The 13,856-nt window shown below is 42.1% G+C and overlaps 1 protein-coding gene across 6 annotated transcripts in view; it reads right to left on the bottom strand.

The window, feature by feature from the left end:
• The window catches only part of LOC130313917 (oocyte zinc finger protein XlCOF7.1-like), a 37,511-nt gene extending 24,932 nt beyond the window's left edge, over positions 1 to 12,579 (bottom strand). For 2 of the 6 annotated variants that reach the window (XM_056552675.1, XM_056552671.1), the window contains exons 1-5: positions 12,486 to 12,579; positions 10,395 to 10,528; positions 8,313 to 8,492; positions 7,023 to 7,149; positions 6,834 to 6,925 (exon numbers count right to left, since the gene is read on the bottom strand). In XM_056552675.1, the coding sequence (XP_056408650.1) occupies positions 6,834 to 6,925; positions 7,023 to 7,149; positions 8,313 to 8,492; positions 10,395 to 10,472 (477 nt within the window). In that variant the 5' untranslated portion in view covers positions 10,473 to 10,528; positions 12,486 to 12,579. Of the gene's footprint in view, positions 1 to 6,833; positions 6,926 to 7,022; positions 7,150 to 8,257; positions 8,285 to 8,312; positions 8,493 to 10,394; positions 10,547 to 12,485 lie in introns of those variants that run through there. The other 4 variants (XM_056552673.1, XM_056552674.1, XM_056552676.1 and 1 more) reach the window with 4 other exon arrangements.
• Positions 12,580 to 13,856: the final 1,277 nt, after the last annotated feature.

Genomic DNA, 13,856 nt, shown 5'->3' with positions numbered 1-13,856 from the left:
GGATATATGGAAACATATATACAAAATATAATATTGAACTCAAATCTACATAATGTGATTAAAATTAAGGGGTCGTACAGTGGCGGACAAGCTAATTAAATACATCCGGACCACTCAGCATATCCAAATCTACTATATGTAAATTGGCTAGTGTATTTACATACATTTTGGTCTGATTTTCTACAACATCTATTCAGGTTGGTTTATTTATTATAAATGGGTACAAGAGGATGGGTTATCTATAGGGATGGATGCTAATAGATATATTAAATAAATATTTCCAGTGAATATATTATAACAGAATGATTATGGGAATTAGGGAAAAAAATTATCCATGACATATTATGCTAATTATTAGAAAAAAAAATCTTTTTCCTGGAGCATTACACTCACCAACATCTCTACATTTTAACCCCTTAAGGACTAAGCCCTTTTTCACCTTAAGGACTCGGACGTTTTTTGCAATTCTGACCACTGTCACTTTAAGCATTAATAACTCTGATGCTTTTAGTTATCATTCTGATTCCGAGATTGTTTTTACGTGACATATTCTACTTTAACATAGTGGTAAAATGTTGTGGTAACTTGCATCCTTTGTTGGTGAAAAATCCCAAAATTTGATGAAAAATTTAAAAATGTTGCATTTTTCTAACTTTGAAGCTCTCTGCTTGTAAGGAAAATGGATATTCCAAATAATATTTTTTTATTCACATATACAATATGTCTACTTTATATTTGCATCATAAAATTGACGAGTTTTTACTTTTGGAGACACCAGAGGCTTCAAAGTTCAGCAGCAATTTTCAAATTTTTCACAAAATTTCCAAACTCGCTATTTTTCAGGGACCAGTTCAGGTTTGAAGTGGATTTGAAGGGTCTTCATATTAGAAATACCCCATAAATGACACCATTATAAAAACTGCACCCCCCAAAGTATTCAAAATGACATTCAGTCAGCGTTTTAACCCTTTAGGTGTTTCACAGGAATAGCAGCAAAGTGAAGGAGAAAATTCACAATCTTCATTTTTTACACTCGCATGTTCTTGTAGACCCAATTTTTGAATTTTTACAAGGGGTAAAAGGAGAAAATGTATACTTATATTTGTAGCCCAATTTCTCTCGAGTAAGGAAATACCTCATATGTCTATGTAAAGTGTTTGGCGGGCGCAGTAGAGGGACAAGGGGATTTTTGAGAGTACGTTTTTCTGAAATGGTTTTTGGGAAGCATTTGCATTTAGGAGCCCCTAAGGTGCCAGGACAGCAAAAAACAAAAAACAAATGGCATACCATTTTGGAAACTAGACCCCTTGAGGAACGTAACAAGGAATAAAGTGAGCCTTAATACCCCACAGGTGTTTTACGACTTTTGCATATGTAAAAAAAAAAAAAATTTCACAAAAATGTGTCTTTCCCCCCAAATGTCACATTTTTGCAAGGGTTAATAGCAGAAAATACCCCCCAAAATTTATAACCCCATCTCTTCTGAGTATGGAGTTAACCCATAAGTTGATCTGAAGTGCAGTACGGGCGAACTACAATGCTCAGAAGAGAAGGAGTCATATTTTGCTTTTTGAGACCAAATTTTGCTCAGGGGGCATGTTGCATTTAGGAAGCCCCCATGGTGCCAGGACAGCAAAAAAAAAAAAACACATGGCATACCATTTTGGAAACTAGACCCCTCAGGGAACGTAACAAGGGGTTAAGTGAACCTTTATACCCCATAGGTGTTTCACGACTTTTGCATATGTAAAAAAAATTTTTTTTTTACCTAAAATGCTTGTTTTCCCAAAAATTTACATTTTAAAAAAGGGTAAAAGCAGAAAATTTGTAACACAATTTCTCCCGAGTACGGCTACGGCGATACCCCATATGTGGCCCTAAAATGTTGCCTTGAAATACGACAGGGCTCCAAAGTGAGAGAGCGCCATGCGCATTTGAGGCCAAAATTAGGGATTGCATAGGGGGGGACATAGGGGTATTCTACGCCAGTGATTCCCAAACAGGGTGCCTCCAGCTGTTGTAAAACTCCCAGCATGCCTGGACAGTCAGTGGCTGTCTGGTAATACTGGGAGTAGATGTTTTGCAACAGCTGGAGGCTCCATTTTGGAAACAGTGCTGTACCAGACGTTTTTCATTTTTATTGGGGAGGGGAGGGGGGCTGTGTAGGGGTATGTGTATATGTGGTGTTTTTTACTTTTTATTTTATTTTTGTTAGTGTAGTGTAGTGTTTTTAGCGTACAGTCGCACAGGCGGGGGTTCACAGTAGTTTCTCGCTGGCAGTTTGAGCTGCGGCAGAGAATTTGCCGCAGCTCAAACTTTCTGCCGGATACTTACTGTAAACCTCCGTCCATGTGTGTACCCTGTACATTCACATTGGGGGGGGGGGACATCCAGCTGTTGCAAACTACAACTCCCAGCATGCACTGTATATGCTGAGAGTTTTAGTTTTGCAACAGCTGTAGGCACACTGGTTATGTAGCACTGAGTTTGTGACCTAACTCCTCCAGCTGTTGCAAAACTACGACTCCCAGCATATATGGTGCATGCTGGGAGTTGTAGTTTGCAACAGCTGGAGGCACACCGGTCGTGAAACACTGAGTTAGGTAAAAAAAAACTCTGAGTTTCACAACCAGTGTGCCTTCAGTTGTTGCAAAACTACAACTCTCAGCAGTCACCGACAGCCAACGGTCCTGCTGGGAGTTGTAGTTATGCAACCAGCAGATGCACCACTACAACTCCCAGCATGCACTTTAGCTGTTTGTGCAAGCTGGGAGTTGTAGTTATACAACAGCTGAAGGTACACTTTTCCATAGAAAAATGTGCATCCAGCTGTTGCAAAACTATAAGTCCCAGCATGCCCATAAGGGAATGCTGGGAGTTGTGGTGGTCTGCCTCCTGCTGTTGCATAACTACAGCTCCCAGCATGCCCTTTTTGCATGCTGGGAGCTGTTGCTAAGCAACAGCAGGAGGCTGTCACTCACCTCCTACTTCTGCTCCGGGACACAGGTCAGTCCCTCGCCGCCGTCGCTCCTGGGGCCCCGATCACAACAGGGACGTCGGGGTCCCCAGCTGCTGGGGTCCACGTCCCGCACCTCAGTGCCACCTCACCCCTGCTGGCTATGGCTGATCAGCCAGTAATTCCGGGTCACTGGAGACCCGATTGACCCGGAACCGCCGCAGAACGTTGGACTGAATTGTCGACATGGGGGGGCATAATGACCCCCCTGGGCGATATGCTGCGATGCCTGCTGAACGATTTCAGCAGGCATCCGGCTCCGGTCCCCAACCGGCTAGCGGTGGGGACCGGAATTCCCATGGGCGTATGGATACGCCCTGCGTCCTGAAGAGGTTAAACTACCATAAATAAATCAAGTTATTCAAATAAACAATTTGTGATTACTAGAAAATGGCTGGTTTGCATTTATTTTCTCATGCTTAAATGATAATATATCTATTGGCATCCATCCCTATAGATAACCCATCCTCTTGTACCCATTTATAATAAATAAACCAACCTGAATAGATGTTGTAGAAAATCAGACCAAAATGTATGTAAATACACTAGCCAATTTACATACAGTAGATTTGGATATGCTGAGTGGTCCGGATGTATTTAATTAGCTTGTCCGCCACTGTACGACCCCTTAATTTTAATCACATTTTGTAGATTTGAGTTCAATATTATATTTTGTATATATGTTTCCACACCATATATTTAGTTTTTTTCGCTTATTATTTGGATACTTACCTATATGATTATTATTAACATTTATTATTTAGTAGAGGTGTGAATGAGTGCCATCTATTCTATGTTAGCACTGACAGTTTGGGTTGTGTTACTGCATTGAGAGCTGCACTGACTTTGTCCAATTGGTGTTCTAGCACTGATGATGTGATAGGATGCGCCTATACTATGCACATGGCGGTAGGATCTGACAGGATGCGCTTATATTATACACATGGTGGTACTTGTCAGTACGGGACTGAAGAGGAAACCTGCAGTCACTGTGAACATGTGACTAAGTTAGTCACATGATCGGGGCACTGGAGACAGCCTGTGATAGGTGAGTAATATAAATCAGCATGTGACATCAGAGGAAAGAGGATGGTGATTGGTGAAGGTATGAGCAGAAGGATATCTATTGGCACATGATGTGATGCTGATAGGTGGCTATAAGAGAGGAGCAATTATTGGATGATGGGAGAAGGGGAGGATCATGGACATCATATAAATAGTGGAGCAGACACTCAGTGCTGTCAGTCATCCTCCTTGACAAAGCCACAAGAGTGGCGAAACATGTTGGGGTGTGACAGTTTATGGTTTTAATCAGCATCTCCATGTAATATCCTAATATAACCCCCCTCATAGTGACTCCAGATCTATTCTGGACCCGTACCCACGGTGCACAGTGGTGTGACTTGGTCTATATATAAACATTCTGTTGATGGATTATTATTAAGGAATATCTATTGGATAAGACCAAACTCCCATGAGAGAGGGTTATACCCTGGGAGAGCTCCAAGAGATATTATCTTTAATGACCGTCATTTCCTTGTTCAGGATTCATATATGACGGTCATTTATTATCCATACTCCCATGAGAAAGGGTTAATCCCATCACTGAATGAGTGTTATAGGCTTATTGGGGATGGTTCATCCCAGATAAAGACAGATAAACCTTTTCTATAGGTCGGAGCTAAGAAATCACTATATAGTGTATCTGACTTATCACAATTGATTAGATATATACATGGAGTTGTGATTATAATTGTGTCTCACAAGTTTCATTATTTCATTTTTTTCTATAATAAAAGTTACGTTTTATTCTAGCACATGGAATACCAGGTTTTTGTTAACCCTTTGGGTTAAATTGTTGTTGATACACATATACAGGGAGACATTATATATATATATATATATATATATATATATATATATAGTGAAGCAGCAGATAGGGCATTGTATAAACATCCAGCGCTGGGGATAGTATATATACAGTGGGGATCAAAAGTTTGGGCACCCCAGGGAAAAATGTGTATTAATGTGCATAAAGAAGCCAAGGAAAGATGGAAAAATCTCCAAAAGGCATCAAATTACAGATGAGACATTCTTATAATATGTCACCAAAAGTTACATTTTATTTCCATCATTTACACTTTCATAATAACAGAAAACAAAAAATGGCGTCTGCAAAAGTTTGTGCCCCCTGCAGAATTTATAGCATGCACTGCCCCCTTTACAAAGCTGAGACCTGCCAGTGTCATGGATTGTTCTCAATCATCATCTGGGAAGACCGGGTGATGTCAATCTCAAAGGTTTTAAATGCCCAGACTCATCTGACCTTGCCCCAACAATCAGCACCATGGGTTCTTCTAACCAGTTGTCTAGAAATCTAAAACTGAAAATAGTTGACGCTCACAAAGCTGGAGAAGGATATAAGAAGATAGCAAAACGTTTTCAGATGTCAATATCCTCTGTTCGGAATGTAATTAAGAAATGGCAGTCATAAGGAACAGTGGAAGTTAAAGCAAGATCTGGAAGACCAAGAAAAATATCAGACAGAACAGCTTGCAGGATTGTGAGAAAAGCTATTCAAACCCCACGTTTGACTGCACAATCCCTCCAGAAAGATCTGGCAGACACTGGAGTTGTGGTACACTATTCCACTATAAAGAGATACTTGTACAAATATGGTCTTCATGGAAGAGTCATCAGAAGAAAACCTCTTCTACGTCCTCACCACAAAAATCAGCGTTTGAACTTTGCAAATGAACATATAGACAAGCCTGATGCATTTTGGAAAAAAGTTCTGTGGACCGATGAGGTTAAAATTTAACTTTTTGGCCAGAATGAGCAAAGGTACGTTTGGAGGGGAACAGAATTTAATGAAAAGAACCTCTGTCCAACTGTTAAGCATGGGGGTGGATCAATCATGCTTTGGGGTTGTATTATAGCCAGTGGCACAGGGGACATCTCACGAGTAGAAAGAAAAATGGATTCAATAAAATTTCAGCAAATTTTGGATGCTAACTTGATGCCATCTGTGATAAAGCTGAAGTTAAAGAGAGGATGGCTTCTACAAATGGATAATGATCCTAAACACACCTCGAAATCCACGGGGGATTACATCAAGAGGCGTAAACTGAAGGTTTTGCCATGGCCTTCACAATCTCCTGACCTCAACATAATTGAAAATCTATGGATAGACCTTAAAGAGCAGTGCGTGACAGACAGCCCAGAAATCTCAAAGAACTGGAAGATTTTTGTAAGGAAGAATGGGCAAAGATACCTCAAACAAGAACTGGAAGACTCTTGGCTGCTACAAAAAGTGTTCACAAGCTGTGATACTTGCCAAAGGGGGCAGTACAAGATATTAACTCTGCAGGGGGCACAAACTTTTGCAGATGCCATTTTTCTTGTTTTCTGTTGTTTTGAAAGTGTAAATGATGGAAATAAAATGTAACTTTTGTTGACATATTATAAGAATGTCTAATCTGTAATTTGATGCCTTTTGGAGATTTTTCCATCTTTCCTTGGCTTCTTTATGCACATTAATACACACTTTTACCTGGGGGCCCAAACTTTTCATCCCCACTGTATATCTTATTGTGGTTCTGGTATTTTATTACTAATACTTTGGTTTGAGGATTTGGTATTTTCATCATAGTTATTTATTTATTCTTGAACAGAGCCTGGGTGCCGGGCCAGAGATCGCGGCGGTCCCTAACCAGATCAAATGGAGTTCCGTTTTAATTAGGTTGGGACCTATGGTGCAATGATCAAGGGTTCAATCACTTTATGGTCATATTAAGGACACTTTAACACAATTTACCTGATGCTTCTCTGGGACATTTCCCTCTGCACAGTCCTGGGAATACAGAGGGCGGGGACACCTCTCGGGTGGATTTCTATCAATGACTCCATCTGTAGGGAACACACAGGGAATGAATACATCAGTGCTGGATAGATTTCTATGTTACTAGGTAGTGAGAGTGATCTCTATATATATGTCTCTTCTCACCTTGTGATGGTCGGGGCCGGTGATCCTCCATCATGACTATGTCCTGGTACAGATCCTTGTGTCCTTCTACATACTCCCACTCCTCCATGGAGAAATAGACCACCACATCCTGACACCTTATAGGAACCTGACACACAATGATACCGTCATCACCAGACCCCTCCATTACTGTATAATGTCCAAGCAGGGTCACCTCTCCAGTCATTACCAGACCCCTCCATTACTGTATAATGTCCCAGCAGTGTCACCTCTCTAATAACCAGACCCCTCCATTACTGTATAATGTCCCAGCAGTGTCACCTCTCCAGTCATCACCAGACCCCTCCATAACTGTATAATGTCCCAGCAGTGTCACCTCTCTAATCATCACCAGAACCCTCCATTACTGTATAAAGTCCCAGCAGTGTCACCTCTCTAATCATCACCAGACCCCTCCATTACTGTATAATGTCCCAGCAGTGTCACCTCTCCAGTCATCACCAGACCCCTCCATTACTGTATAATGTCCCAGCAGTGTCACCTCTCTAATCATCACCAGACCCCGCCATTACTGTATAATGTCCCAGCAGTGTCACCTCTCTAATCATCACCAGACCCCCCCATTACTGTATAATGTCCCAGCAGTGTCACCTCTCTAATCATCACCAGACCCCTCCATTACTGTATAAAGTCCCAGCAGTGTCACCTCTCTAATCATCACCAGACCCCTCCATTACTGTATAATGTCCCAGCAGTGTCACCTCTCCAATCATCACCAGACCCCTCAATTACTGTATAATGTCCCAGCAGTGTCACCTCTCCAGTCAAAACCAGACCCTTCCATTACTGTATAATGTCCCAGCAGTGTCACCTCTCCAGTCATCACCAGACCCCTCCATTACTGTATAATGTCCCAGCAGTGTCACCTCTCCAGTCATCACCAGACCCCTACATTACTGTTTAATGTCCCAGCAGTGTCACCTCTCTAATCATCACCAGACCCCTCTATTACTGTATAATGTCCCAGCAGTGTCACCTCTCCAGTCATCACCAGACCCCTCCATTACTGTATAATGTCCCAGCAGTGTCACCTCTCCAGTCATCACCAGACCCCTCCATTACTGTATAATGTCCCAGCAGTGTCACCTCTCCAGTCATCACCAGACCCCTCCATTACTGTATAATGTCCCAGCAGTGTCACCTCTCTAATCATCACCAGACCCCTCCATTACTGTATAATGTCCCAGCAGTGTAACCTCTCCAGTCATCACCAGACCCCTCCATTACTGTATAATGTCCCAGCAGGGTCACCTCTCTAGTCAGCAGCTCAGTGATCCTGTGGATGAGTTCTAGGATCTTCTCCTCATGTATCAGTGAGTGAGGTGGAGGCTCTGTGATGGGGCCCCGGGCCCTGCTCCGTCCTCCTGACTCATGGAGATGGCTGCTGGGGGCCACACACTCCCCCCATGTCTTCTTCACTATGGTGTACTCCTGTGTATGGAGAGAGACAATGAGGGGACTGACCCCAGTATTCCTCCCCCACTACAAAGAGGAGATTGTGCCCCCTGTATAGAGCTCTAGTGAGCACATCTGGAATACTGGGGTCAGTTCTGGAGACCTCACCTACAAAGAGACATCCAGAACATAGAGCGGGGCCAAAGATGGGGGACAATAATGGTGAAAATGTAGATGGGGGGACAACAATGGTGGAAATGTAGATGGGGACAACAATGGTGGAAATGTAGATGGGGGGACAACAATGGTGGAAATGTAGATGGGGACAACAATGGTGGAAATGTAGATGGGGGGACAACAATGGTGGAAATGTAGATGGGGGACAACAATGGTGGAAATGTAGATGGGGACAACAATGGTGGAAATGTAGATGGGGACAACAATGGTGGAAATGTAGATGGGGACAACAATGGTGGAAATGTAGATGGGGACAACAATGGTGGAAATGTAGATGGGGACAACAATGGTGGAAATGTAGATGGGGGGACAACAATGGTGGAAATGTAGATGTGGACAACAATGGTGGAAATGTAGATGGGGGGACCAACAATGGTGGAAATGTAGATGGGGACAACAATGGTGGAAATGTAGATGGGGGGACAACAATGGTGGAAATGTAGATGGGGGACAACAATGGTGGAAATGTAGATGGGGACAACAATGGTGGAAATGTAGATGGGGACAACAATGGTGGAAATGTAGATGGGGACAACAATGGTGGAAATGTAGATGGGGACAACAATGGTGGAAATGTAGATGGGGACAACAATGGTGGAAATGTAGATGGGGGGACAACAATGGTGGAAATGTAGATGTGGACAACAATGGTGGAAATGTAGATGGGGGGACCAACAATGGTGGAAATGTAGATGTGGACAACAATGGTGGAAATGTAGATGGGGACAACAATGGTGGAAATGTAGATGGGGACAACAATGGTGGAAATGTAGATGGGGACAACAATGGTGGAAATGTAGATGGGGACAACAATGGTGGAAATGTAGATGGGGACAACAATGGTGGAAATGTAGATGTGGACAACAATGGTGGAAATGTAGATGGGGACCAACAAAGGTGGAAATGTAGATGGGGGGACCAACAATGGTGGAAATGTAGATGTGGACAACAATGGTGGAAATGTAGATGGGGACAACAATGGTGGAAATGTAGATGGGGGGGACACAACAATGGTGGAAATGTAGATGGGGACAACAATGGTGGAAATGTAGATGGGGGGACAACAATGGTGGAAATGTAGATGGGACAACAATGGTGGAAATGTAGATGGGGACAACAATGGTGGAAATGTAGATGGGGACAACAATGGTGGAAATGTAGATGGGGACAACAATGGTGGAAATGTAGATGGGGGACAACAATGGTGGAAATGTAGATGGGGACAACAATGGTGGAAATGTAGATGGGGACAACAATGGTGGAAATGTAGATGGGGACAACAATGGTGGAAATGTAGATGGGGGACAACAATGGTGGAAATGTAGATGGGGACAACAATGGTGTAAATGTAGATGGGGGACAACAATGGTGGAAATGTAGATGGGGGGACAACAATGGTGGAAATGTAGATGGGGGATACAACAATGGTGGAAATATAGATGGGGGGGACAATGGTGGAAATATAGATGGGGGGGACAATGGTGGAAATGTAGATGGGGGACAACAATGGTGGAAATGTAGATGGGGACAACAATGGTGGAAATGTAGATGGGGGATACAACAATGGTGGAAATATAGATGGGGGGGACAATGGTGGAAATATAGATGGGGGACAACAATGGTGGAAATGTAGATGAGGACAACAATGGTGGAAATGTAGATGGGGACAACAATGGTGGAAATGTAGATGGGTCACCTCACCTCTCCGGTCAGCAGGTGGAGGATCTCCAAGGTGAAGTGTAATATTCTCTTAGTCATCTCATTCCTGTCCTTGTCCATCCTTAGGGGTCATTCAGGAGAAGAGGAGACAACTGGATCAGCTGGAGGGGATAGTCCTGAATAAAAGGAGGAGCCTGAATCACAGAACCAGCGACACAATGTAACAAACCTCCTCCTCATGTAATCTCCTTACTACTGGGGTGACACACTGTAACAAACCTCCTCCTCATGTAATCTCCTTACTACTGGGGTGACACACTGTAACAATCCTCCTCCTCATGTAATCTCCTTACTACAGGGGTGACACACTGTAACAAACCTCCTCCTCATGTAATCTCCTTACTACTGGGGTGACACACTGTAACAAACCTCCTCCTCATGTAATCTCCTTACTACTGGGGTGACACACTGTAACAAACCTTCTCCTCATGTAATCTCCTTACTACTGGGGTGACACACTGTAACAAACCTCCTCCTCATGTAATCTCCTTACTACTGGGGTGACACACTGTAACAATCCTCCTCCTCATGTAATCTCCTTACTACAGGGGTGACACACTGTAACAAACCTCCTCCTCATGTAATCTCCTTACTACTGGGGTGACACACTGTAACAAACCTCCTCCTCATGTAATCTCCTTACTACTGGGGTGACACACTGTAACAAACCTCCTCCTCACGTAATCTCCTTACTACAGGGGTGACACACTGTAACAAACCTCCTCCTCATGTAATCTCCTTACTACTGTGGTGACACACTGTAACAAACCTCCTCTTCATGTAATCTCCTTACTACTGGGGTGACACACTGTAACAAACCTCCTCCTCACGTAATCTCCTTACTACTGGGGTGACACACTGTAACAAACCTCCTCCTCACGTAATCTCCTTACTACAGGGGTGACACACTGTAACAAACCTCCTCCTCATGTAATCTCCTTACTACTGTGGTGACACACTGTAACAAACCTCCTCCTCATGTAATCTCCTTACTACTGGGGTGACACACTGTAACAAACCTCCTCTCCATGTAATCTCCTTACTACTGGGGTGACACACTGTAACAAACCTCCTCCTCATGTAATCTCCTTACTACTGGGGTGACACACTAACAAACCTCCTCCTCACGTAATCTCCTTACTACAGGGGTGACACACTGTAACAAACCTCCTCCTCATGTAATCTCCTTACTACTGGGGTGACACACTGTAACAAACCTCCTCCTCATGTAATCTCCTGACTACTGGGGTGACACACTGTAACAAACCTCCTCCTCATGTAATCTCCTGACTACTGGGGTGACACACTGTAACAAACCTCCTCCTCATGTAATCTCCTTACTACTGGGGTGACACACTGTAACAAACCTCCTCCTCATGTAATCTCCTTACTACTGTGGTGACACACTGTAACAAACCTCCTCCTCATGTAATCTCCTTACTACAGGGGTGACACACTGTAACAAACCTCCTCCTCATGTAATCTCCTTACTACTGGGGTGACACACTGTAACAAACCTCCTCCTCCTCATGTAATCTCCTTACTACTGGGGTGACACACTGTAACAAACCTCCTCCTCATGTAATCTCCTTACTACAGGGGTGACACACTGTAACAAACCTCCTCCTCATGTAATCTCCTTACTACTGGGGTGACACACTGTAACAAACCTCCTCCTCCTCATGTAATCTCCTTACTACTGGGGTGACACACTGTAACAAACCTCCTCCTCATGTAATCTCCTTACTACAGGGGTGATACACTGTAACAAACCTCCTCCTCATGTAATCTCCTTACTACTGGGGTGACACACTGTAACAGACCTCCTCCTCATGTAATCTCCTTACTACTGGGGTGACACACTGTAACAAACCTCCTCCTCATGTAATCTCCTTACTACTGGGGTGACACACTGTAACAAACCTCCTCCTCATGTAATCTCCTCACTACTGGGGTGACACACTGTAACAAACCTCCTCCTCATGTAATCTCCTTACTACTGGGGTGACACACTGTAACAAACCTCCTCCTCATGTAATCTCCTTACTACTGGGGTGATACACTGTAACAAACCTCCTCCACGTAAAATCTTCGTATTGTCCGACCAGGACCTGTTCCGTATCTGCTAGATGGGGAGGTATAGGACCTGCGATGATGTCACAATCATGTGAGCTGTACATCTGAGGGCGGAGCTCTGCAGGATAACAGAGATTGTGGATGAAGGACCTGTGAGGATGATCATGTGACAGGAGTGGGCGGGGTTCATCATACACATATATCTGATGAGGCTGAAGTTTGATATTCGGGGATTTTCTTATAAATTCCTAAGACATAAAACTTCTCTACAGAGACCGGATCCTATACATGTGGGGTCCTTACTATATATATATATATATCATGTAGGGTCCTTACTATATATATATCATGTAGGGTCCTTACTATATATATATATATATATATCATGTAGGGTCCTTACTCTATATATATATATATATCATGTAGGGTCCTTACTATATATATATATATATCATGTAGGGTCCTTAATATATATATATATATCATGTAGGGTCCTTACTATATATATATATCATGTAGGGTCCTTACTCTATATATATATCATGTAGGGTCCTTACTCTTTATATATATATCATGTAGGGTCCTTACTCTTTATATATATATCATGTAGGGTCCTTACTCTATATATATATATCATGTAGGGTCCTTAATATATATATATATATATATATCATGTAGGGTCCTAACTCTTTATATATATATCATGTAGGGTCCTTACTATATATATAAATCATGTAGGGTCCTTACTATATATATATCATGTAGGGTCCTTACTATATATATATATATATATATATCATGTAGGGTCCTTACTCTATATATATATATATATCATGTAGGGTCCTTACTATATATATATATATCATGTAGGGTCCTTACTATATATATATATATCATGTAGGGTCCTTACTATATATATATATCATGTAGGGTCCTTACTATATATATATATCATGTAGGGTCCTTACTCTATATATATATCATGTAGGGTCCTTACTCTTTATATATATATCATGTAGGGTCCTTACTCTTTATATATATATCATGTAGGGTCCTTACTCTATATATATATATATCATGTAGGGTCCTTAATATATATATATATATATATATATATATCATGTAGGGTCCTAACTCTTTATATATATATCATGTAGGGTCCTTACTCTATATATATATCATGTAGGGTCCTAACTCTTTATATATATATCATGTAGGGTCCTTACTATATATATAAATCATGTAGGGTCCTTACTATATATATATATCATGTAGGGTCCTTACTATATATATATATATCATGTAGGGTCCTTACTCTATATATCATGTAGGGTCCTTACTATATATATATCATGTAGGGTCCTTACT

This window comes from Hyla sarda, unplaced genomic scaffold (genome assembly GCF_029499605.1).
Source record: "Hyla sarda isolate aHylSar1 unplaced genomic scaffold, aHylSar1.hap1 scaffold_1790, whole genome shotgun sequence".
Taxonomy (NCBI): domain Eukaryota; kingdom Metazoa; phylum Chordata; class Amphibia; order Anura; family Hylidae; genus Hyla; species Hyla sarda.
Note: the sequence above shows the minus strand (reverse complement) of the source record. Positions and strands in the feature narration are given on the sequence as shown.